The sequence below is a fragment of the Struthio camelus genome, chromosome 10, assembly GCF_040807025.1.
Source record: "Struthio camelus isolate bStrCam1 chromosome 10, bStrCam1.hap1, whole genome shotgun sequence".
Classification (NCBI taxonomy): domain Eukaryota; kingdom Metazoa; phylum Chordata; class Aves; order Struthioniformes; family Struthionidae; genus Struthio; species Struthio camelus.
Genome location: NC_090951.1, coordinates 9,253,766 through 9,280,762, shown reverse-complemented (window position 1 = coordinate 9,280,762; position 26,997 = coordinate 9,253,766). Strand labels below are relative to the sequence as shown.

Below are 26,997 nucleotides of genomic sequence, written 5' to 3'. Positions count from 1 at the left end.
GCCAGTCAACAGGTTTCTGCTAATTCTGAATGTAGACTGGACCCGGAGTGCATTATGCGCGTTTTCCCTGATGGTGAGCAAGTGGCTTGAATGAGCAGTTCAGAGTACTGAGCAAGTCATCGTTTTGCCCATCGTTTGATGAGGAAGCTAACTGAGAGCAGGTGAAAGAGTTACCATTTGCAAAAGAAACTCACACGTTTCTCTGTGCACAAGGAATTGCTTAAGAGCTTCACGAACCTAGCTTGGAACCTGTGCTGTGTTGGTCTATATATTAAGTCCTTGGCTACATATATAGAACCAAGTATCCATTAAGAACGCATAGTTAAGACTCTAAAGAACGAACATCTGTACAACAGGAGAATTTAATATGAATAACATGCTCAGGTATTTGGTTTTTATTGCAGAGCAGTACTTTTAAATTACAGAACAGAGACGCTCTTTGAATAAGTTTCATATCTGCAATTTGTCTTGCATTGATTGTAATTATGCATGTTTGTAATGTATGTATGTGGGAGACTATAAATATATGCTATATGTTTGAATAGTGTGTTGGCAACACTTTTAGACATGCATTCACCATTACTAAAAATAATGTTAGTTTTGTGGTAGTACACTGTGTGTGCTATTAGCATTAATCCTGGCTTCATTGATCATCATCTATATTATAGCACAGAATGGCAAGAGAATTAATAATGATTAGAAACTCTAGTGTTTAGAGAGTTCATTTTGACTGAAGTTGATTTTTTCAGAAGAGGGCTTGTGCTGAGGCTACGTGGGAGCCAATAGTAAGGTTTTAATACAGAGCATCTGCATTGCCATTAAAACTAGGAGAGGATGCAGAGACTCTCCTGTTACCACAAATCCATGTACAAATTGGGTGATGGGGTTGCATGTGCTACTTTAAGGGAGAGGGATGTTTGTGTTTATAGTCCCACAGGGAAGGCAATGATGGAGGAAGAAGAAGATTTCACTTCCTTTGAAGTCTTGTTAACTGAATCTCATGTGAAGGAACTGAGTTTGACTCACTGACCATAATTAATTTTTCCAGTAAATGTACTTTTCTCTTAGTTCTGGGACCGTATCCAGTACTAGGACATACGGGCTAGCTACTGATGTTTCCTTTATTAAATAGAAATTCTTATTGCATTTCTAAATATTGTTCTGAAAAATAGGTCAGCTTTCAAACACAAATGCAATGAATAAAGCTACAGGTGTGGAAAGCAGTTTCATATTTGCAACATTTGTCAGACTTTTTCCGCGGAAACTGATATTCATTTATCATATTCATTATGGCTCTCTATCATTCACCTAGACCCTATATAATTGTGTGTTTAATGATCTTTAACCTTCACATGAACACAGCTTGCTGAAGCTTGATGATTGCTTTAAATTATCATTCACATCTCGTAGAAGAGAGGAAATATTACTTGGAAGAAAATATTATGTTTTCTGACTTAGAATTTCACTTCAGTTCTGTGATTTGTCACTGTAAGTAAATCTGGGTGTTTTAATCCTAAATCAAAATAATGAAATGATTTCAAAAAATTGACTCTTCCGTAGGTCGTTTATTGTAATATTTGATATTAAAGTGTAATAATTTTGAAGTCTAGAAAAGACACCTTAATATATCACCATGTCTGCTCACCATAAAGAGTACGTATGATTTCAGTAAATGCCATATTTTTAGTTTGTTTTTATTGAACAGCTAAAAATATTACTATCATTTTTGGCACCATTAATCTCAGGATAAAAAATTGATCTTCTGCTGATAATACTCAGTTTCAACTTTAAGGATATAAAATGCTTCTCACACTCCCACTTTTTGTTTAATGTTTAGCCTTTCATTTTATAATGTTTCAAATAGCAATGTCTGTTGTTGTTGTTGTTGATACTTAGAACTTTAACCATTTCTTCTGGTAAATTAATACTAATCACAGACTCTCTTTCATTCTAACTGTTGATATCTTAATAGCAATGCAAAGATTTGATAGGTCTCTATTCGTTTATTCCAGTTCTGATTTATGAACCATCATTTTTTTGTTGTGTCATGCAGGTAGATCTTATGCTGGCGATTATACTGACAGCCTCTGCTACTTACTAGCAAATGGCAAATTGGAGAATCGTTGTAAATTCTTGAATAGCTGTGTGGAATGTCCACTTTATCCAGTCACCGCCTACTTAGAAGTGCAGAATATAGTTTTTCACCCCAAGTGTTTGTGTGCTTGGGTGAACTGGAGATGTTCCTAGTTGCTTTGCTGAGCTGTGAGTGTCCAGACAACGTTATAAAATGACATCACTGTGATTCAACTAAGAATATTCTGCCAAAACACTCATGTGCAGTGTTAATAACATATATGTTTTATTCAGGGATCAAACAGATGCTTAAAGTATAAACAATCTGTTTAAAACACAGACAGATTCTGGATTGATCTTGACAGGTTCTGGGACCCTAGATATAAAAGTTTATGTTACTGATAAATCCTGACACCTAGACGAAGTAGAGTATAGAACCTGCTCAGAAAGGGAAGAATCTTTAAGACAAGAAAAAAGTTGTATTAATATTACTTTGCAGACAAAACTGCAAGATCAACTAACGTGAGAGTGCTGCCAAACGTAAGTTATGGCGATTATTCTCAAGTAAAAGCTGATGGCAACTGCCAAAGGGAAAGAAATAGCAGACCAAGGTTTTGGGAAGAGGACTCAGCTGTCACTTGAAGTCTACGTGTGTGTTTATGTGGGCTGGGCAGGAAGAGTGAACTGGTTTGAGTCCATTCGTATTCACATGCAATTAAACTGCTTTTTAAAAAATGTTAAAACGATGATGTGGTAATAATGTGTTGCCCAGCAAAACACAGAGGATGAAGTCACATCTCTTGTAGTCAATGGCAGTTCAACTATTATTGCAGAGCAGAGACTGCACTGATGGCCCTGGGGTTTGTTTGGTGCCTTTTGTTTGTGCCTTTTTGTGTCCAAAGCTCTTGGAAAGAAAATAACATCTGCGCAAGTCACTTGTTGCCCGGATCCAAAACACTGGATAAATACTAGATCAAACGGAAAATCAGACCTGACTGCAGTTATCCTTTGTGCTCCTTGTGGCAATTTGAAATTCCTTTTCATAAGGTGCTGTTAAAGAGTTTTCTAAACTCTTACTTCTGAACAGTTAATTTGCAGATGCAACTGTATATGACCATTTGTCTATGAAAAAACCTGCACAGCCTATCTATAGTATGACATAAAGCCTACCTGGGACATGGCTGTAGCCAATGCTACAAGACTTTTTTCCCCACCTATTTTAATATGCTAATAAGAGTTCTTATATCAAATGACAATGCTGCCAGACCTTAGCACCACTGCTGTGAATCAAAGTGCAAAGTGCATAACCAGCAACAATTTCCATTGAGCTGTCTGCACAAAAATCAGCAAACAGGACCAAGTCTAGTAGTAGTTGCTGCAAGGTAAACAGATTGTACGTATTTCTTTCAGATCGTCTTTCATGAGGTAAAGATAAATAATAAAAAACACAAGTTACATTTTTAATGATGTTCTTACTGATTGTGTAAGATGTAATAGTAAATATATTGCACTTAAAGTGTTATTACTGTATGCTTAATCTTTGAATTATGATCCTATGTTTTTGAATGTATTTTAATACATTTGGTCTACCAGTTGGTGCACTTGGCCCTACAAATTGAAAGTTATTGGAGAAAACCTGGTGATTTCTTTTGGAGGTGGCTCTGAGCCCACAGAAAATCAGTGGAAGATTGAAAAATGAAAAATGGGAAGATTTGTGTAAGGGTTTTCATCTGTGTGGAAACTTATCTAACAAAGTATTCTTTCAGGGGAAGCACTTTTAGAGTAAAGATCATAGAACCTTTTAAGCTCAGTTGACAGTGGAGTTACAAATACAGGTCTAAAATTTTGGGAATGCTGTCAATTAAAATGTTTATGTAGATGCTTGTGTTCAGTCATTTTCAGTCACCTGAAAAGAAGTTTAAAATAATACCTTAAGTATAAGCAACTAGATTAAAATATGTATTATTGTTAATCCTTCTTTTACTCTTTGATCTAATAGGTTAAGGTTGTTTTGTGCTTGTTCACTTTGATTGATAATAGTTCTGAAGACATGTTTTAGAACATTGATTTAAAATATATATACCAGCTACTTTTTAAATAGAAAGTCTAATTATGCCTATGATTGCGTTCACTTTTGATCAGTACGCATACAAATCCCTACTCTCCTTGTGTATTCAAGCTGAGATAGGGATCACTGGAGCTAAAATTCAAGTACAAAAGAATAGCTTGAGAAAATACATGGTTAGACCAATGGAAAAACAAAAGCTGGATTTAATTTCTATCTCTAAAATGCTTATTTTTTCTTTTAGTTACACACAGACTTGGATCCTGGCAGCAGCAAAATCAAGTATATCCTATCAGGAGATGGCGCTGGAACAATCTTTGTGATCAATGACAAGACTGGAGACATTCATGCAATGAAAAGGCTTGACCGTGAGGAAAAAGCTGAGTACACTCTAACTGCTCAAGCAGTCGATAGGGACACAAATAAACCTCTGGAGCCTCCTTCAGAATTCATTATTAAGGTTCAAGACATCAATGACAATGCCCCAGAGTTTGTTGATGGTCCATATCATGCCACAGTTCCAGAAATGTCTGTTGTAGGTATGTATGTTTAAATATCCAACAAACTTTAATTACTTACCCTTTAAAATAGGCCAGTATGCCACTGAGTTGTTGATGAATAATAAGATATTTATTATGTATGTTGTTAGTGCTAATTTACATATTTTCAAATCTCTTCTTGGGCAAAGCTTTCATCTGTAGCACAATAGTAGAGTCCCTTAGTAGTAAGAAAATGACTAACAGATGTATGAATGTGTCTTTCTTTGTCCAATAGCACTTTAACGGGCTAAATTTATATTCCCCTTATGACACTGTAGTTGGAGAATTGTTATTCAGAAGGATTTTTCAGGATTTGTTCCAACATGACACTTTAATCCTATTGATATTTTGTTGATGTTTAATTATCTGTGTATTTTCATACACAGATGTAGCACTTGCAGTATGTTGATACATACTTATTTATTTTCCTCTAAGTTCAACTATAATAAGGAAAAAACATTGAAATGAAAGATGCTGTGTCTGGGAATTAATGATTAGACTCCAGAGTGAACTTAGCCCATTACCCATGTGATTTGCAGGGAAGATGGAAGGTGAAAATAGAGAAAATTAGGGAAAAAGATGATAAAAAGGGAAATTAATTGTGTGAACGGGTTGGGGGGGAGGGGAGAAAGAAAGACAGTAGTAGGAAATAGTCTTCTGAATAAATTTTATTTATATTTATTCATTTTGTTGGATTGGTGTGAGTCCATTTCCTGATGGATTAAGATGTTGGTTTCATTTTTGCAGAATTATTCTCTTGTTCTGTGTTTGCAAACATGTGAGTATGTACCTACAGAGGTTCATATTTATGTACCTAGGCCCTCATCCCCTACAGATGCATATATATTCACTGCAGATCTTTAGCTATCACTGAAGTAGGAGGGAAGTAAGTGCATCACATGAACAGAATCCGTTTCTCATGAAAATTCAGTATGAGCGAAGACATCAAAATCTGGTCATAAAATGTAGAGTTAATTCTAGTGTTTTCTGGCATTAAGTTGAAGATGGTATGTTTTTCAGCAATTTGTCTACATCTGTCAAAGCAAGATAATTGAAGGAGTGCCAAGCCACTTAGGAAAACAAAGCAGCACCCTATCAAAAAGTTTCAAAAATCCTATTCGATCTCATTGTAGCTAAAAAGACGGACTGTGAGGAGCAGACCATCCTCTTGCTGATAATTCAGTACAATGAATTGTACCAGGTCCTTTTCAAATGTAAGCATGATGTGTTGACTAGACCATGATAATAGAGGTTGCATTTTTTTTTTTATCAGCTCTTCTCCTTCTTCAGATTTTCATAGCTTGGTTACATTGAATTGCTTGTGCTGAAACAGATATGTGAATTTTCAAGCCGGCATGTCAGTTCTTTTACCAAAACCCAGGTTTAATATGTTAAGTTGCTTTTAATTATGCAGCAGCACAAACATAATGTGGACCTGGTTTTAGATGATATTTTTGCGAAACTCTAGGCGAGAAAATAGCTTAATTAAATTAGAAAGAAGGAGGGAGTAGGAGAAGGAGGAAGGGAAAACGAACGGGCAGTTAATCCTTATATGAAGGGGACTTGTTTGGTGTTCCAGGGAAAAAAAGAAAACAGAGGTATACGCAGGCAAGGAAAGATGGTTTCCAGTCACAAAGACTACTATAAAAATGATTTGTATCCATACCTATGGGCAGTATTTTACAGTCATTAGTAAAGACATGGCCGTTATCCAAGGAGCATTCACTCTAAAGAAAATTACAAAAAAATATTGGCAGGAAACTGGAGATCAGCTGAATAAAAATACAGGGAGCTGGTTAACATGTATTTTAAAAGATGATGCAGTGAGAGCAAGAAAAGGTTAAAAGGTAAACACTGACAAAAGAGAGGGAAAGTGAAACAATCCAGAAAAGTATTAGGGTGAAAGAGAGAAGGGAAAGACAGAAATGTGATGAGAGATGAGTAAGAAAAGAAAGATTAAAGGTGGAAAAACTTGAAAATAAAGGTTGTGCAAGAAATGACTGAGAGGTGGACAGCTTAGGGAATAGTGAAGGGAGATAGCTTTTGTAGGATATTACAGATAGGATCTAGTCCAGTTGTTTCCCCCAGCATGGTGGAAACTCAGAGAAGCACAGTTCTTTCTTGAGCTGCCTCTGAAATGATGCCGTTCTTTACTTACCCATGTTCCTACGCTGCCTGGAAAAATTTGATCCAAAATCAGTTTATTTTAATAACATAAATATAGGTAGAAATGTATCAGAGGTTATGCATGTTCTTTGTGTGACATTTGGGGAGGTCATGTTTTCAAGCTATTTCTCTGAAGAAGTGCAAACGTATACTACTGTTCTTTCCTTGCAAAACAAAACCTAGTTCTGAGCTGTCACCCCAAAACTCAGAGCGTGTATCCCATTGCATTACCTGGGTATTGAATGACTGTAAAGGCAGTGCAGCATGTACAATCAAGTCTCCCTCTTAATCTCTAATGGAACTAAAATTCAAGGCTGACAGTCTGAAGATGAGAATGTTACCTCTTTGCCAGTTTTGCTCTTACTATTTTCTTCTGCCTTCCTCCTTTAACCCACTGGAAGCAATATCAAGGGCTATGATAACTGATGAGCTATGAATGATTTCAACTTTCTTCAGGTTTCATTAGTCCTCTCAAAATTACTCTAACTCCTCCTCTTGAAGGTTTATAAGGAAGGTCTTCCTCCTTTCAGCGTTCAAGGAATTTCCTTACCACGCTATATGTATTTCACTTCCATTATCCACTTACTTAATTCCCCTTGAAGAGATCTCCACCTACTGCTAATTTCAGCCTTGACATTTCTACAACACAGTCATTACTAGGCAGCGTTCTTATTCAGGATAACACAAAGTTCTGCTAGACCTCTTCTTTCCTCAAAATGCTGTAACAATTCTGAATGCTCTGAAACCGAAGAGGAACTTGTATGCTATATATATAGTACTTATGTAATGAGGATGCAGTACAAGGCATTTTATTTTTGGACCTCAGTGGAAAGCAATGTATAAAATACAGATAAACACATTAGCCTTTCAGAATCCAGTAACGTAACTGCTGAGGTTCTTCCACAAGAAGATGGTATGTTTTTCTGATAGGTAATACATTCTACATGATGTAGCAGATACTGGTCTTGTGTTTCTTGATGTAAGAGATGTATTCTGTAAATATGTTGGTGGTACTTTTGCATCACTATCTAGAACGTGAATGATACCCTATGGGAATGTGAAAGCTGTAGTGTACATGCAAACCTTCTGTGTATGTAAGCTTATATAGATTATCACACACGTATATGGGCATAAGCCAACCTGTTTGATTTTTATGTTACATATCAGTGATATCTGGAAAATCCTACTTCCCTACTAACATAACAGAGAAGGATATGCAGGGCTTTCCTCCCACTGCTTGGTGCAAAGACAATTAGTATTACAGTGTGTTATCTCTGGTAGGAATGCTGTTCACTTTTCAGCTGTCTTCACAGAACACACACCCACACACGTACTGAGTGGTGTGTACAGTCACTGTGTTCAGAGTTATTTTCAAATAATGTATTTTGCTCTTTGAGGAGAGAGGACCACGTTCCAGAAAAAGTTTTGAGACTTAAGTTGAATTTTCCTTTATTTCTTCTCCATTGTTCCTTTCTTCTTTTTTTTAATAGTAATTCCTATATAATATACGTTAGTAAGCCTTGTCTCCCAACTCCAAAATGATGAATTTGCTTGTAGAAGCTGATGATACATATGAGGAATGTCCTCTTTGTTGAAATGGAACATTTTAATCTTTTAATTCTGATATTAATTTTCTTAGGGAATCAAAGATCAAAACATGGAATTTCTGGAATCACTTCATTGTAATGGTATTGCATTTCACAAATGGGAAATAATTTAATTTTTCAGTAAAATCTTGTTTTTAGATGTAAAGGGACACACTGTGAGTGAAACTCCATTAAAAACCTTCTTAGGAAGAGATTCAGCTAAGCTTCTAGTGACTCGTTTCTTTTAAATTTGTTCAGTGAATTCTGTATATATGCCTGTAATGATGATAGCATATCATATGGATGAATGAGTAATTCTGAAAGATAAGATCCGCTAGGGTAAATGGAACTAGTGCTGCAGCTTATTTTTTAAAAATACCTGAGTATGTTCAGTTCCTGTGTTGCCTTCTCAGCTACTCACAGGTTCATGAATTCCCTGAAAGCGTGCTGTAGAGGTGGTAATGCAAGCAGAAGTGGGTATCATCTCCCGACAGTATATATTCAGGGGTTTTTTTTCAGGAGAGGAATGAGGAGCTGGATTTCTTCATTCTGTTCTCAGAGGAGCCAAGAGTGTTTAGACAGCTAGCGTCATGTTGAAAGATAGAGGAAGACAGAAGTAGAGTGACATACATGATGAAATAAAAAAGGGCGCAGATGGAAAAAGAACAAAAGCAAGACTTCTCTTATAGTTGGCCTGGATTCAGATAAGCAGCCCAACTTTGCATAAATTTTCAGAAGTAATCTCTAATTATTGAACTTTCCCTGTAACCTAGTCATAAGCACCATCCCCTCAATAAAATATACGGAGGGGAATGCAGTGCGCTATCGCTCTAGAAGTGCTTTGCCTTTAATACCTCATAATATTAACAAAGTGAAAAAGCTCAGAATAATGCTTTGGTTTTAAAACACTTCCATGAAAACTTTTTACTGGGGAAAAGATCTTTGTTGGAAAAGGTTTAGGTTTTCAGTGGAGTCAGAATATCAATTTTAAGTGTTGGCACAAAAGCATCTACTTAGCAATATCTTCCTTTGGAGCAAAATTTACCCTTAGTTGCACATTAAGAAGTCATTCAGTCATTTGCTTTTTCCACAGCAGAACAGACTTATAAATATAGCCACATATACTAGAAGCACACCATACACAGTGCAGTTTTTTTTTCCCATTCTGCTAAAGGTACTAATTCTCCTCCAGTCACAAATTGTTTGCAAAAGGACAAAATCTGCTGCATATGAAATCAGCATGCAATATCTGATATAAATAATGATAAAATAAATTGATAAATTAGAAAGTTGTAATGAAAACCTGAGATTAAGTGTTATCAAGATCCACCACACTCTTACTCTTTTTTTTTCATTATATTCATTGATTTTTAAGGCACTGTGCATGACTGCAAATCAATGATAGTTTGTCACAAAATTGTGGAGTAAAAGGACTGTGTTACTGGGGTCAAATACAAATTAGCCCAAAGGGTAAATGCAAAAGGAGCGCAAAAGCTAAGGAAAGAAGTAGCAGATGTTGTAAAATATGGCAACAATGTAACAGCTGTTAGAAAATGTATAGCATAATGTTGTCTTGTTCCTCTACTTGTTCATCTTGTGCATAATCAACTTCGTGAACTGTGGTGCTGAAGAGCGTTCTACATGAGGGATTTATTTAGGGCGCGCGCGTGCGTTTAAATATTTTCTGTGCATTCTGCGTGACCGAGAGAAGGTTCCAAAAGCAAAGTCATGAGTCACCTTTAGTACTTGGTTAGGATATATTCACCACCAAGACCGTGTTGTCCCTAATTTGATTCATTATTGAGGCTTGGGTTAATACGTTGCTAAGTATTTGGTTTTTTTTTTTTTTTGCCCTTTCCATTTCTCGTGAGGTCTGACTGGATATGTCATTAACTTTTTATTGTTTTAAAAATGCTAATGATGAATTTGAGGACCCTAGATGAAGTTATGATATTGTTCTTTAGAGATTTATAATCTGACCCTTTGGTTTTACCAACCTTTATGGTCCTGAGTGTACTAAGGTATTTTATTGACTTCATACTGAGCTGCTAAAATCAATACTTAGTAGCAATGGCAGCAAGTCAGGCAGAATGGTCAGGTCCTGAAGACATTGTTTCATTCTTAGCAATAAGCCATAAATTGCCTGTGCAAAGTATGGAACTATGAATGTGTAACGATTTCTTAGTCAACAGTTGCCTTTTTTCTGTCTGTTACCAGTCATCAATTTGTCACAAATTAGCTTTTTTTTTTTTTTTTTTAACATTATGTATTTCCTTGTCTTGGAAGGTACATTGTGCAAATAACACATTGTGAAGAAAAAGCAATTTGGATCAGCATTGAAGTCATAGTTCTTTCTGGAGTCCTGTATAGAGGAATACTTCATTGTATGATGGTCCTGTTTCATAGGATGAGGAAAGAAAGAAAGAAAGAAATAGCTGTATGTTGACCATATGATGCCAGAGCAGAGAGAATTTTGGCAGTCTTAGTTACATGCTTCTCCAGTCATATATAACGTACAAGAATGTGACCCATAATAATTTTTTCAGATGATTCTTGTGTCCAGATAGTCACAAACAGTTTGTTCCCAGTATTGTGAGTCTGAAATTCTGTTTTTGTAGTTGCTTTCATTTGCACATATCAATCACATGGTGGTATTTCTGATCTATGTTTATGTGAACATAACTCTAACTCAGGTTTCTGATACATTCTCTTTTGGCTATAAGTTTAAGTCCACTCTTAACAAGGCTTTTTCACAGTTTTCCCAAATTTCAAATTATGAAGGAAAAAAAAGTTTAAAATGGTGATGGGTTTTTTGTTTTGTATTCTTGAAAACATGCCATTTCATTTTTGCGGCAGCTATGCTTGTGATGTGTGCCATTTGCTGGCCAGTGGAAACCAGATAGACGAGTTGAAGCAGAGCAGTACAGATTTCTGCCAGACGGAGGCTCTGTGAAACGCCCCAGAACTGCAGACCAGAACGTATTCTGTATTTTCCAGTTATGGGAAACATAGACAGGTTCTAACCATGAGATACATTGCTCTAGGTCGGAAAATTAAATTCACCGTGGTAATGCATACTCATAGGAACTTATATTAGTAGAATTTATGTCATTCTGTTAACACAAAAGATTGAGCCTGAAAATGCTGAAGACCAGTACTCCTCAAACTCTTTTAATTCAGATAAGTCTGTGTTAGATGTCTCTTTTGATGGACATGTTTGACATTTGAGAAAATGAGATTCAGATCCAATGCAGATTCCATTTTTTTTCTGGCACTGGTCATTCCCCATCATCCCCCCCTCCCTCCCCCCGAATTAGTACATCTGTCTTTATTTAGTTGCTGAGTCTGCCGCACTTAATGCTTCTTCATGAATACAGATAAGCAATTGCCTGTGGAGCTCATGTCAATACGACTTTCTCATGAATCAGCCTGTAGAGTATTCCTGGGCATCTGAGCCAACTGTACCCTCTCCCCAGGGCCCAAATGGTCTCTGAAGCCATATGCTCGCTCCACAGTGGCCTGAGGGGGCAATATTTCAGAGTCTGCTCTCACAACCTGGGTTATAGTTGCTGGCATTATTGGCTTCACTCTACCAAACAAAGCAAGCAGATCATCAAAGCTGTGAGATTATACCAACTGTCTTCTGTTTTCGTAACAGAAAGGTATAAATGAAAGATTTTCTCCTGTACACGGTAAGGGTTACTTTATTATTCACTTATATTTTTATAATATCTCCCTGAGCATAACCTGAAACTTGTGTTGAAGTCAACAAGCATTGCAGTTTTTTTTCTCCTCTGCTTGGAAATATATTGTACAGTGATCATTCAATTTTACTGTCTTTGCCTGGGGACCTCGCAGAATGAATGCTGATGAAATAGCCAATTGATTAGAGACAAGCAGTCTTTCAAAAAGTCCTGGACAAAAGAACAGCTATTTCCCACATCTTTCACAAATATCAATTAATATTCCGTAATGAAGGTGATATCTAAAGGGAGAATAAAAAAATAACATGAAAAGAAAACATAACTCTTTAAGGCAAACATAAAATATATTTTACCCTTCTACATTGCCTGTGATGTTGCAGACTGTATTCTAATCCTAACAAACAGTCACCCAGGGGAATTTATAAAGGAATACCTGCAGGCTCTCTAATGGCACCTTTTTATAATTTGTAGCAAGAAAGAACTGCCAACCTTAAAACTGAAAAGACAGTGCCCTTCTTATTATATTTGCATGAACTAAATCCAAGCAGTAGGTAACATCAGCAAGGACAATTGCTGAAGAGTTACCTGTATCACTAGATCTACATACGTATTTCCTGCGTTGAACATTTTTTGTTTCCAAGAGATCATATTAAAAAGGCAATATCAGAGTTCTGAAACAATTAGTTTATGCACAGAAAAATATAAAATATGCAGCGTATTATGTTTCACAGCCACGCTTCCTACAGTCCTCATTATACAGTTGTAAAATGCTGAAGGCTGCCAGCTTGCTCCATTGTCTGTCTGCTGTACAGAAGGCAATTTTCTCCTGTGCATAGCAAGCACCTTGCACAGTTCTACAGTAATATATTCACAAACAATATGTTTTTTCCGTTTGCCACGCATGACAAAAAGTCCTTAGAATGACACATCAGCAATCTACAGGCAGTGTTGTGTTGCATGTTGTAGGATATTCAGTTGTTCAAAGATTTTGACTCATGCACATGTTGCATAATATTAATATTTTTGAGACATTTCATTCATTTTCTAAGCTATCTACTCAAACAATTGTATTAGGATATTTGCAACATTTGGAAGAAGCAACTCAGATTCCCTCTCCTACTTATAAGGAGCTAAACCTGAATTTATATCCCAGAGGTACATGCATGAAAAGTTTAAAGTTTTCCTGGCAGAAACTATTTCTTGCATTTTCCTGCATGGTAGTTCGTAATATATCTTAGTGGTAATTTCCTACCATTGACTAAACTGCTGCTATTTGATTCTTTGAGATCCCCTTCAAAAAAAATCAAGGTTTTCAGATGTTAAAACTTTTTCTTAGTTCTTTTGGGCAGTGTCTATCATTTCCTGTAGACCCGTAGAGTCAGACAGTTCTCAAATCTCTGCTTTTTGGTATATTTCAGTAATATGAAATAACACTACTTACATAAAACAAATAAAAACCAAGTAATGCTTTATTGCTCAGATCTTTTAGATGAGTTTTAAAACGAATAAATATGAAATATATCAATTGCAGAGTGATTCGTTCAGAAAGTGGAAAGGAATGTAAATGAAAACAGAACGCTTGCAAGGTTTGCGCTCGTCTGGTATGTTGGTGGGTCAGGTTACTCATTTGAAGGCAGGTTTCCTGGCAGGTTGGTATTACAGGCTGGTATGGCTTATTTTGAGTACATACACATCCAAATTTAGGCGTTTAAATTGCCTGGGTGATTTCCTTTGGATTCCTGTCTAGTCAACCAAGAAAGAAAGATCCCATGAGGGAGCAATTCACAGCAAAAACCTAGGTTGTCTTCTTCCACTGAACAGAGCGGAAGTCTAGTGCAACTAGTTATCTAATTTAGCCAGCTGAGCCTAAAACTGAATTGTGTGAATAACCCTCTTTTCCTCCTTCCTCACCTTAATCATCATAAACAAGATCATGACAGCATCACGGTATTTCACTACTTAGAGTCAGATAAATTACGGCTGGGAAAGACAAATTACTCTATTAGTTAATCTTCCTGTCTTTCCAGGGTTTTCCCTTGGAATACATTATCTAGCATCCTGTGCAGTAGAGTGAACTCTTCTGAGTTCTGAGGAGGATTCTGTTATTTCCCTTGGGGAGCTATTCCTCATTGTATGATTTCTTGTTGTAAGGAAGCTTTTATTGTTGGTTTTAACTCCTTGCAGAAGATTAATTGAAGCCTTATATCTATCAGTGTATTTTTGTGGTCCTCATCACACACATATCTGTATCACATCTGTAAAGTACACAAATTTTCCTTTTCATTTCTCCCTCTCTAGGAGTGGCTGTATACAGGATACTACTATAGGTATAGTAGAATATATCCTTGCTTCCTCTCTCTCTAGCTTGTCGAGCATAGGTTGCTCATCTTCCCTTCTGTGAACCGTTCTGGCCCATATCTGCATTCCTCACCAGCACTTAGGGTGTGATCTTCTACTTCCACTAAGCTTCTGTCACTGTAAGGTGTCCAGTGGACCCTTAAAAAGCAAATAGCTTTTGATTTTTTCACACGCTCTCCTTAAGTGTGGGAAGGTCTTCCAAAAAAGCCACACAAGGCCTCAGTCATCTGTTCTCAAAGCAATTTCAAAGCAATCCTTAAAACTCTTCTTTTCCATGGTAGCTACAATATCATTGACAATAAACAGGCCAGGCTGTGGCACCACTGTGTGCTGACAGCGTTGCTTCTCATGATGATTAACCCCCTCTCTTTGTTTCCTTGTCTTTCTTCAGGTGTCTGTCTGCATTTGTCTCTTTTCTGGTGCTTGGCTCATAGAATCTTTGGGGAGAAGATTTTCACACGTTGTGAGATCTGATCCATGTGTTGGGCTTTTAGAGCTTTGGCACTACAGTAACTATTCATAATAAGAATATATTCAAGTACAGATGTAGAAGATAGGAGTGAAATAAGATATGGTCTGCAAAACACCCTAAGCAATCATACAACATACACAGATACGTACAGATACGTGTGAGTGCACAGTCTGTTTCACATACTTGTGCATCTGAATACCCCAATATAGATCTACATATGCAGCAAGCTCTGCGATTTAAAATACCAGTCATAATATTTTGCCTGTATTTTAAAGGTTTTTGCATTTATTACGTTCTGAAGTGTGTAACACAGATTTCTCTTCCACATACACACTGTGTATTTGGCTACTGAAATCTCTAACTGATAGTTTTTGTGTTTAGAGATGGTCTCATGTAGAATAATGTAGGACAATGAAGCTTAAAACTATCTTTTTACATTTTAAAATTTCAGCAACAATGAAAAACAAATAAGAATAAGTTTCTTCGGCTTTGAGGCAGTGATAATTTACATCTCAAGAAGTTATACAGGTTTTTATGAGATTATTACAGTTTTATTCAATAAAAAATAGTTACCATGACAACAACTGTCATGCTACCTGTGAGATTATAGCAAAGAAGGACAGTGAAGAAAAGGCTTCATTTTGGGAAGAATGCTTATCTGACCTGCTGAATACAAACAATGCTTCGCTTTGACCGCTACTGACTGCACAGCTACTATCAGCTAAACTCAAAATTTAGCTGGAGATTCTGAAGCATGGTGATCCTCTTAGAAACACAAATCAGTTGGTAAATAACGGTAGGTCTTTTTAATGCAAATGCACCCTTAATAGCCTGTCAGATTGGTAAACAGATCTCCTAAATGAAATAGAGATTTCAGTCTGTCAAGACTTGGAAAGAGTGGGGGAGAAAGAAAGGGTGAGACTAAAAAAAGGACATCAGAAAAGCAAAGAAAACAGAAGTCTCAGGGAAAATGAGGAAACGTAGTCCCACTGGGTTGCATTATGGTCACATTTTTTATTTTCACCAGCCATTCCAATCTTTCAGAAAAATGGTTACCTCATTGAATATGGATTCATGTAAATTTCAGGCACGGGCTATGTGTTATGTCCTCTAGAACATGCAAGTTTTATTTTTTTCAGCACGCACGTTTCACTGCCACACCAAGAAATCTTTGCTTTCCTACTCCCTGTGGCAGCATATGCATTTTTCTTTCTGACTAATGTGCAGGATCTGTACCCTGACTTGCACATAAAAACACAGCCAAAACAACAGAAGAACACTAGCTGAGCACACACGTCTTATTTTTATGAAGGCTTTTAATCTTAGTTTGCCAGCAAACACAGGCTTTCTTACCTAGCCGTACGAAAATACTTTTATTGTTAATTGTGCCTCTGATTGTTAGGCTGTTGCAAAGAGAAACTATGAAACCTAACACTAACAGAGTAAAACAATCAGCAACGGTTAGTAACTAAATCACATTGGAAGTGTTCATTAATTAAAATCTGTTGAATTTCTTTGCAGTCCATATTTAATCACAGGGTCATTTGCATTGCAGAAGTGTTCCTCAGAAAAAGATGCAGTAAGTTTTTAAATGAACTTAAAATTTGCCTCATCTATCTGAAAATGGTTTTGTATTACATAAGGCAATATTAGGTACATAAAGAAAAAATGAAATGGTAATTATGTTGTTGGGACAGATTATATAAAACTGCTGTATTATTATAATTAGGACAACAGTGACTTGGACTATAATAGTGGCTTTCTTGTAAAAATGGCACCATTTCAAATTTATAGTCTAGCTAAATGAGTTTGTTGTAGCATTGACAAAGTAACAAACACATGCCAAATGCAGTCAAAATTAGACACAAACAGAAACCTTGGCTGTTTATTTGCTGGGTAGAACCCAGAACACTATTTTTCAAAGAGCGTGTACTTAATAAGTGCTCCTTCCTGGATTAAAACTGCTTTTTCAATGCGACCTTTTTATCTTTAAAATGTTAAGCATATTATGCATGTAAAAATATTTTTATATATGTAGTTTGGAACTGTAGTGTCTGTAGTGGAGTAAAATCCTACTTAAACATTGATAATCCAAAGCTGTAGTCCAAAGCATGGAGAGTTCTGCTGCCTTTGGGAGACTGTCTAAATAGTGGCCACCATGGCTGTGAGTTCCTTTTATCTGCAGGGCCTTTCACAGTCAGCAGTTTATCCGTTCTTCAAAGCTTTTGTTCATGATTAGCTGAAAAGGAGCAACAAAGATTTGGGTCCATCAGTAGTGAGGGTGGGATAGGTTGCTAGGTTCTTCTGGGCCCTTAGTTAGTGCCTTGCACTGGGAGGAGAGCAGCACTGAGGTAGTAAGGTCCTCTGCAGCTGGAGTTTGCTCCTTTAATTCGGTGTTATTGCCAGTATGAACAGGTTAATGTGACGTATTTCACATCTGCAGAAGACTGAACATGGGTTCTGGCATAAAACAAAAAATCCAAATAACAGGTGATAAAATTTAAACTATCTAGAAACTTAACTATATAATTTCAATAGTGGAAATAATTTCTTTAATCTCTATTTCATGATTACTTACATCTATTATAAACAATGTTCATCAATAAGATTCCTGGGAGTGCATTATTAAATCTGAGAGACCTTCTGAGATCTATGTCTGATGGTCTGCAGTGAGTGCAGAGTGGCAGACTGGCAGTGTGCGAAACTGATTCTGGGAGCTGGGAAAGTACTTCATCCTTCCCTTCCCTTCATTAGTTTTATTAGGTGACATTATAGTTACAGTTCAAGTGACCTCTAAGGAAGAGAAAAAGAGGAGTATGCCATTTTTTGCCTCCTTTTGTGTATACAAATATTGCCTGAGTATACTGGAAAACTTCCACTCCCTGAGGGAGGTGTTGTCCTCAGACACTCCAGAATCCTGCCAGCTCCATGTCCTCCTCGATGCTGGAAGTGGCAAGGTATGAAAGCCTGAGATGGAAGCTAGGCAGTTAGATGCAGATTATCACTAAATATGCAAATATTCCTCCAAATAATTTGCATGTACTGTAATGTACAGAGCTGCCCAAAGCCGTGGCAGCAATGTGCCTCCCCTACACTCCTATATACAGAAAGAATAAAAGAGGGTGCAATGCAAGGACAGGACAAAGAGATCTTCTGCTACTTCGGTTTACTGTCCCTGTCCTGAAGCAAGGTGTAGTTTGGATTTAGCAGCACAAAGTGTGAGAAGGAAGAGGAGGCTATTTTTACTGGCACACCTAGAAAGGGGGAGTATTTTGGTGGGTACTGTAATTCTTTTCCTTTCTAAACATGTCTCTGCTCATGAGAAACATAATTCAGCCCTTAACCTCTTCTGCTCTTGCTTTCTCTCCCTCTATAGTTTTTTGTCTTTGCTGGTAGCCTAATTAATGTCATAATTATATTTTTAAGTCATCCAAAAAAGTCTCTGCAGCAAGATTAACCTACTGAATTTTATTTGATTTTACTTATTACATAAACAGAATGTGCTATGTTGCCCAAGAAGTAAAATGGGCAACTTTTTCAATTTTTTTCTTTTTTTTCGGACAGACTATGGAATGTATAACTCTGGCTAGACAACTCTGCCCTCAGTGGCAGAGACTCATTTCAGAGACAATAGATGGTGCCCTGACTCTGTCACTCTGGTCACATCAAACCATTATTATGGCTGGAAGCCAAGGGAAGAAAAAGAATCCTTTGCATTATTGCTTTTCTGTGCAGTCGCTGTTAACTTGGCAAGGTTCTTTCCAATTTGATTTTGCAAATCTTAAATGCAACATATTATATTGTATTATTAACCTTGTATTTCAAATCCCTTTGATATGATTCCTTTGCAAATGCTTGAAGTCTACACAGATCTATCAGGTAACTTTAAATGCATTCTACAAAGAAACGTTAAATAATACAGCAACTAAAAAGGTTTTTCTTTACCCAGAAATTTGGTCTGCTGACTTATATCATCTTGCAGAAAAATGTTTTGTTTTGTAAAAGTAATGTTTTAAGTTATTCCTGCTGATTCTTCCTCTTTTACTATTGTCATAAACCTCACAAATTTCTTCAGAGTTCCAAGGAAATTATTTTTTGTTTCAAATTATTTCTAAATAACAATTATGTAAATTTCTAGTAAGAGTTTAAATATTAATTATATATATTCTTTTTATTTAGGCACCTTTGTTACTAAAGTAACAGCTACAGATGCAGATGATCCAGTGTATGGAAACAGTGCCAAGCTGGTTTATAGCATTCTGGAAGGACAGCCTTACTTTTCTATCGAGCCACATACAGGTATGTGACCCTGAATTATGAGTCTCTGGGTTATATTTACACAAGTAACTGTGCCTCTTACATATTTCATTTCATATACTTAAACAGGGAGCATAAGTAGATATCTTTCAGCATAACTGACTTGTAATGCACGTCTTGTTTGTATCCCACAAGAATCTGATTATGTAAAAAAAACAAAGAAAAATCTGTATTACCACTAAGGCAATTAATGGTGACACTAATATTACCAAAATTGCTGAAGCAAAACTGGAAGTGGAAGTGCTGTGTGACTTGCAGCTGATTAGGGATTGAAAGACTTGACTGGATGAATTTAATGAACATAATACAGTTTTCAATATGAGACTATAGTATCCAGTTAAAGAATGTACAACTTAACTTGGGAATTTGAGTGAATATGTTATATGTTTTCATTAAAAATGATTTTTCTTTCTTGATTGAAAAGATTTGGGGAAAGAAAGAAACTGATACTGAGTGGTGGTATGAAGTTTTATTAGCATGCATTAAGATATCTTTATTTCTCTGTGGCTTCAAAGCCTTGAGTGAATCATCTGAAAGAAGTGCCAATAAATCCATTCCCTCTATGTTTGTTGTACATATGTTGTACTTGCAGCTAATTCATTTAGTTATGTTTGAAAAGTTTTTTTTTACAAAATGATTTGATATTATTTTTATATTCTTTTACCTGTTACTAGAAGCTACTTTTAAGCACAGAGTTAAACAGTTGTGAGCTCTCCTAAGGGGAAGAAAAGTGTAACTCATTCTAAAATATACTAAAATCTCCTGAATTTATGCTGCCATAATGAAGTGAAGTGTGAGTAAAACATCTCACACCCAGGCAGATTAACAAAGTTATGAAAGAAATGCTAGGAGAAATTATTGAAGGTTGTTTCTGACAGCTCAAGTGTCCTAAGTTTTCTGACCAATGTTAAACAGTTCTTTTAGACTTGGTGAAGCTGGATGGGAAAAATTATTTCATTTTCCCAGAAATGCCCTAATTTGCAGGGACCTTAGGTAAAGAGTGTATACGGATAAATGGAATCACTCCATTAAAATATTTTCTTCTAGTTGAAGGAAAGCTCTCCGCGTATGAAAACAGTCTCTGGGATGTGATTCATTGTTTAATTTATGCTTCATGCAAAAATCTGAGATGTACAAGAAGTAACTCTAACACAGCAAGATGGAAAACACAGTAGCTTACTTCAAAAATAAGCATGTCAAGTGGGGCATCACTAAAGCCCCTTAGTTCATGCTGGCTGATTGCTTGCAAGTCATATCTGTGAATAGATTCCTGACCATCAAGTAGCAGAATATACGATTTGATTTTCCTTTATATTACAAATGATAGTGTGCAGTAATGAGTTGAGTTAGCTGTATTGGTTATGCAATGTTTGCAGCATCTGGTATGAACTCATCCTCAGACACAGGAGTCTTACAGAAAGAAAACAATTCACTGTTGCTGAGGAAGCAATATCCTAAGAGTAATGGAATAAAATGCAATAAACAAATTCTTAGTTTGAATATCAGGAAAAAGTAAGCAAGGGTGATACCTTTAAGACTGTAAAATCATTTTTTAGGGAAAGCAGTTGAGTTACAGTAACTGAGAATACTTGAGCTCAGATTGAGTAAACCACTAGAAAATATGCCATATAAAATACAGCATTAATCAGAGGATGGATTAGATATAGGCTCCTTCTGTCACCATTTTCTTGGTTTCTAAAAGAGAAGTTCATTAAGTGCATACTTCTAGTCCTTTAGCTGTTACCATAAGCTTTCACATAGGAGCTGAGAAGTCTGTTCTCCACCTAGAGAGATGATTTTTCCTTCTTTCACACAAAATAGCCTTAAAGAAAATATTCTGAACCTAAAAAACTGTTTAATTTGACTCAGGTTTATTATTTGTATTGCATAAAAAACTTATGCTTAATCCAATGAAATAGCCATTCATCAACTAGGAAAGTGATTTCCATTATCATGAAAGCTAGAGAAAACTCCAAAGGTTTTTGGTGAACCTGAAAATCATGATTTTTCTCCTGTTTCACTAGCGTTAAATTCCCCCTCCTACCTTCATTTCTAGCTATCAATATTCCTTTGAGTAGCAGCAGTTCAGTTAGCATAAAAATGACATGTTATTTTCTAAAGAGAATTTAATCATAAAGAATTCAACTGTGGCTTTGCCACGGTCCCTGAGTATGTGGCTTCATATTATAGAGCTGCTTCTGAATGAATAAGTGGTTTCTTATTCCCCCTTTTTCTAGGACTGTGTAGAACACAGATTATGTTCTTCTCTAAAGCAATGCATCTGAATGGGTTTGTGTACTGGGGTCACCCTCTCTTTCTGTGCCATCTATATGTAATGGCCCACATCTGTAGTGTAACTACAGTACTACTTGTATGGCTGCCCGCAGAATAGTTTAAGCCTACTCTCATGTTAGAGTATGCAGTTATTTCTATGATATCAGATGGTTCTGTCCATTATTTATAATACTTCATGTTTACAGATTTGCTGAATTTGTTCTTGTCTTTGCTCTTCCTTCACTTAGAGAAACTTATTAGCCATCTTAAATGTCAAATCATATGGAGCCCTCCAGCACAGATTTGTTGTCCAGAATATATAAACTAGAAACACGGGTAAAATCTATTAAATAAGCAAACCAGCCTGTAGAAACTGCAGCCATATATTATACAGGGTGAAAAACATCGTTGTGGATCTTCTGAAGAGAAGCGTTGATTTCAGAAAAATGTAAAGATGTATGCAGCAGATTTTCTTGGTAATATCAGAATTCTGGAACAAAAGTATGATAATGTTTATTACATACCTCAGAGAATTTTATGGATTGTTACATGCAGCCTCAAAAAGCCAATAGTAATATAGTAAGATAGCCACAATTTTCCAGTAGCTTGCATATTTCACCTTTTGGAGGTAGTGATACATAAAACATACACACTAATTTAGTAGCTCTATAATTTGGATAGTATTGTTGTTTACACAAACAGATAGAGTGGAAGATGCATTTTAACAAAAGAAAATGTACAAAGCACATAGAAACAATGTCAATGTTTGATTTCTTTTTCTTTTTATTTTTATCCAACCTTAGCATTGTGAGCCATCAGACCTAATGTTTTTTGCTTACTAACTAGGAAAACACATTATTTACACATTTGTATTTAGTACTTAGGAACCTTGGTGAAAGTTTTAATGTGGGGAAGGTGTTCAAATACTATGGTGACAGTCTGCAGGCTAAATCAGAAGAGCTACATAGACTAGTGGCTTGTCAAAAACAAGAAAAATGAAGATGATTCTCCAAGTAAGGTAGTACTTTTTCTGTAGAGTTACATTGCCAGGCACCCTTGCTAGATGGAAAATCTCTCCAATATGTTTGAAACTTTATTGATGCTGAACGCAAATATTACATCTAGAACTGTGTTTTCCCCCAAACGGCACCACTGTTTTAAGGAATGGCTATGTTAAAGTGATCCCCTTAAAAATGTTTAGATTTTCCATCAGTCATGGGAGAGTATCAAATGTTGAAGTTCAGCTCTTTAGAGCTAGATGACAGGCCTTTTATTAACTTTGTTTTTTTAAAAAATAAGGACAGATTTAGATTTGAGCAACTACCAACAGCAGTTTTCAGCAGATTTTCCCTACTACCTTGATATTAACCAGGCTTAGTCCTTTGAATCACGTTCTTAGTTGCAGCTAAGACGTTACTCTCAACCTCCTTGTTGAAACAATTCCATAATGCTAGGTGCACAGAAATAAGTACTGGTAAGTGACTCATAAAACAATAATTTTCCATTACCTTAGATGAAAAATGCGTACCTGTAGAGTACTTCTGTAGTTCTAGTTTGCAAATTTTGTTGTATGAGTTATAGGCACATGAAAGAAGGTAATTCAGAGGTTATTATTCATTCAGTGCTATGAATATGGCTTGGAGTAAATGTCTTTTTGATGGCTGGTTCTGGATACAATTATTTTTCCCTCTCCATAGGTGAATTTTAATATGATTGCTGGTTCATTGATACAGAGTAAAAATAAATAATACATTATAAAAATACAGATTGAGATTTTCTGTGGGAGGTTCAACATACAATGAGATGACCTCAGATTAGTAAGGTAACTCACAGTGAACTAAAATATATTCCATAAATCATTATTTTTACATCTGACTGACTGATGTCCGATTTGCTGACTAGTCATGTGCGTATTATTTATAAAGGTATATAAGTTGTACGTATTCTCTCACAATCCAAATACTCAAAATGAAAATGCTGGGGGAACGAATTTCTTAAGGCTGCTAAAAGTAGCTAAAGTACCATTCTCATTTTTACGATTTTTCAAGGATATTAAATCATGACTGTCAGCTTTAAAATAGGATTATCATAATGGAACATAATACAAAGTGACACTGTGTTCTACAATATAGGAATGGCAGAGAAAATAACATTTCCAGCTGTGTCTGACTTATTTACATTTCATATGAACTTACTTAAGTAATATCACTCCGACACATAGCTGAAATACAGTTCAACAGGCAAGACAAATTAAGCCAAATGCCTTACTCTACTGGAAAGCTCATTCTATTTTTAAAACATAAACCCTTACCATATGTGTATGAAAATTGAATTTTAAAGCTGCCATCTTGAATAATGTCACTGGTACAATGGCCAAAGTTTGATTCAATAAATCTGAGATGAAAATAGAAGAGTCAGAAGATCTAGAAAACTTAGCACTCTTCTAACACAATATGGATATTTCCTTGGAGAGCGAATAATTGATCTTCTTCTATACCTATGCAAAAATATTTCTCAACATTAATTTCCAGGTAAAATTGCATGTACTCTTTTCAACAGAGCTCTAAATGATTTGCTGTTTGGCCCACTCCGAACCACACTGTTGCACCTGAGATACACTGTGGTTCTGAAGTCAGAACATAAAAGAGTAAGCTTAGGAAGGATGAAAATGGCGCTTAGCAGAAGGCAGTCCAGAATCTTCTCTTTTAATTTACAGTATTTATTATCCTCCTCCATCTAGACCTTGAAATGCAGCCCAGCAGAATAAAAACAAGTAAGATAACAGCAGGATAAATGACAGCAACCTTTCAGTTACAGACAGCTTTGTGATGTTACAGACTATTTTGTCTATCTAGTTGTTAATGCCCAGTTTATTAGTAATGCTGCCCATCAATAACTACTCAAACTGCCCTCAGAATATTGTATGTTGTACGGATGAGACCCATCATCATAAAAAAGAAAGTTCAAAGCAGGATAGCTAAGGTGAGAGAGACTAAATAATATGACATATAATGAGAGATTGATTGAACTTAATTTGTGTAAACTGGATAAGAGGTGATTAAAGGAGGATATGAAATCCCCGTACAAATATTTGAGAGGTGTTAATAATAAGAGAGGCACAGGGACTGTTTCTGTAATTACTCATGATAAAATGACAAAGTAACATTTTCAAACTAGAGAGAGAGATGGGAAAACAGTTTTAATACAAAAAGTAATGTGCAACTGTAAAGGGAAAGTAATGTGCTTCTTAGGAACAGAACCAGGTCATGTTCAACAGAGTCTTTCTAAATAGTTTAGTTTCTAAGTAGTCTAGATTTAAGCCCTGGTGGGATTAGTGTAGAGAAAGAACTTATTCTACATTAGTCAGAGCCTGGATTGAACTACTGCCTTCTAGCTCATTCTGTCAACTATACTGTTGCTGTGATAACTCTGCCAATTACTGCAGATTTAGTTGCAGTTAACTGATTCTTTACCTGAAATCATTTTAGAGAGGTTTGAACTGGGATGGGTGGGCGTTGTTCTGTCGTAGCAAGTGAGACGTGTGAACTCTAGGTTTACTTCCGTTCCTTTTCCTAAGTAAGAATGCAAGTGAGCACAGTAGCATACAGCGCATAGGTTCATGTAGCACGGATAGCAGTATCAGTGCTACAGATGTAGCAAAATAGGCTCCAGCACATGTAGAAACCTCTGGAGTTCATACTTTCGCTCTTGACAGGCATCTCTTGCTTTTTCTCTTGGGCCAGTTTTGCTCTTGATAGGCATCGAGTGGTATAGACATTGATCCCTCTCAATATTGAGGTGCATTGATGCCTATTGGATTCCAGACCTATTGATGGGATTCAATATTGATATGGATACTAAATGGAGGGAGGGTTTGTTTTTTAAGCGGAGAGTGTAATAATTTGCAAGAGGGGCATAGTAAATGGCAGGGGGCATAACAATTTTGGGGGCATATAATAAGTGACGTAGAGCATAATAAATGGCAGGAGAGGTGTAATGATTTAAGGGGGGCCTAATAAGGCAGAGGTGGTGGATAATAAGTGGCGGGGGCACATAAATGGGGAGATCTTATCAGTGTGTATCTGAAGAGAGGGTATGAAGAGGGTGGGGCCAGACTCTTCTTCGTGGTGCCCAGCGACAGGACAAGAGGCAACGGGCGCAAACTGCAACACGGGAAGTTCTGTCTGAACATGAGGAAAATGTCGTCTTTACCACGAGGGTGACTGAGCATTGGAAGAGGTTACCCAGAGAGGTTGCGGAGTCTCCTTCCTTGAAGATATTTGAAAGCCCCCTGGACGCGATCCTGGGCAACGTGCCCTACGTGAGGCTGCTTGAGCAGGGGGGTTGGTCTAGACGATCTCTAGAGGTGCCTTCCAACCTCAACCGTTTGTGATTCTGTGAATAAATAGCGGGGGGCACAATATATTGGAAAGGAGTGTAATAATTTCTGAGGGAGGAGTAATAAATGGAGGGGGGTCATAATATGTCATTGGGGGGCATAGTAACTGGTGGGGGGGCATAATAAGTGTTGGAGGGCAGGCCAATAAATGGCAGGGAGGGATATCAATAGATATTAATCTAATGGAGGGGAGGGTGCGATATATCGTGGCCATAATAAGTGGTGGGGGGGTATAATAAATGGTGGGGAGCATAACATGTTGTCAGGAGCATATTAAGTTGCAGAGGGACATAAAAAGTGGGAGATAGGCGTAATAGGTGGCGGGGGGGTGATATCAATAGATATTGATATGGAACCCTATCGATAGGCCCCGAAACCCCTCGTGTGAATACCTATCCCTCTGAATATTGAGTGGCATTGATGCCTATCGAATTCCAGACCTATTGATGGGGTTCAATATAGATAGGGAACCCTATCGATAGGCCCCAAAAGTGCTTGTTCTCGACAGGCGTGCATAGCTTTTGGTCTGGCGCTGATGTTGCTCTGGGTAGGCGGTGTTGACTATCAGCATAGACCATTTTTGACATCACCAGGCCTTGATGAGTGTTGATTTCCATACGTGTGGCTAGGGCACGACATCCATAGCTCTCGATCCCTCTCGGTACACGTCGATGGCTCTCTATCTCAACGGGCCTCAGTGCCTATTGATGTCGAGAAGTGCAGCTAGTATAGATAAGGGTTGTAGGATTGAGTCCTGTAGCAGCAATAGCTATCTTTTCTGGTTAATAAAAGATTTTTAAAGTCACTTTTGAGAGGTTTTTAAAAATATCTGGTTTTGGCAAGTATGAGTGACTTACAATCAAGGTAGGCATTTGAAAAGATTTATTTATGCTTCTAGACTTTATCTAATAACAATAGCGACAACAAAGCCTCTGCTGGGTGGCTTCTTGTGTTTTCGAGCGATACCTGTATTGTTTTAGAAAGCTAATGAGAGAGATAGGATTTAACCTTTTCCTCATGTTGAGCAGGAAAACAGGGGCTGCA

General features: G+C 36.8%; 1 protein-coding gene across 1 annotated transcript in view; it reads left to right on the top strand.

Moving 5' to 3' along the window:
• CDH8 (cadherin 8) overlaps positions 1 to 26,997 on the top strand; it is a 153,729-nt gene that overhangs the window by 51,961 nt on the left and 74,771 nt on the right. The window contains exons 3-4 of the mRNA XM_009669844.2: positions 4,383 to 4,677; positions 19,143 to 19,262. Of these exons, the coding sequence (XP_009668139.1) occupies positions 4,383 to 4,677; positions 19,143 to 19,262 (415 nt within the window). The remainder of the gene's footprint in view (positions 1 to 4,382; positions 4,678 to 19,142; positions 19,263 to 26,997) is intronic.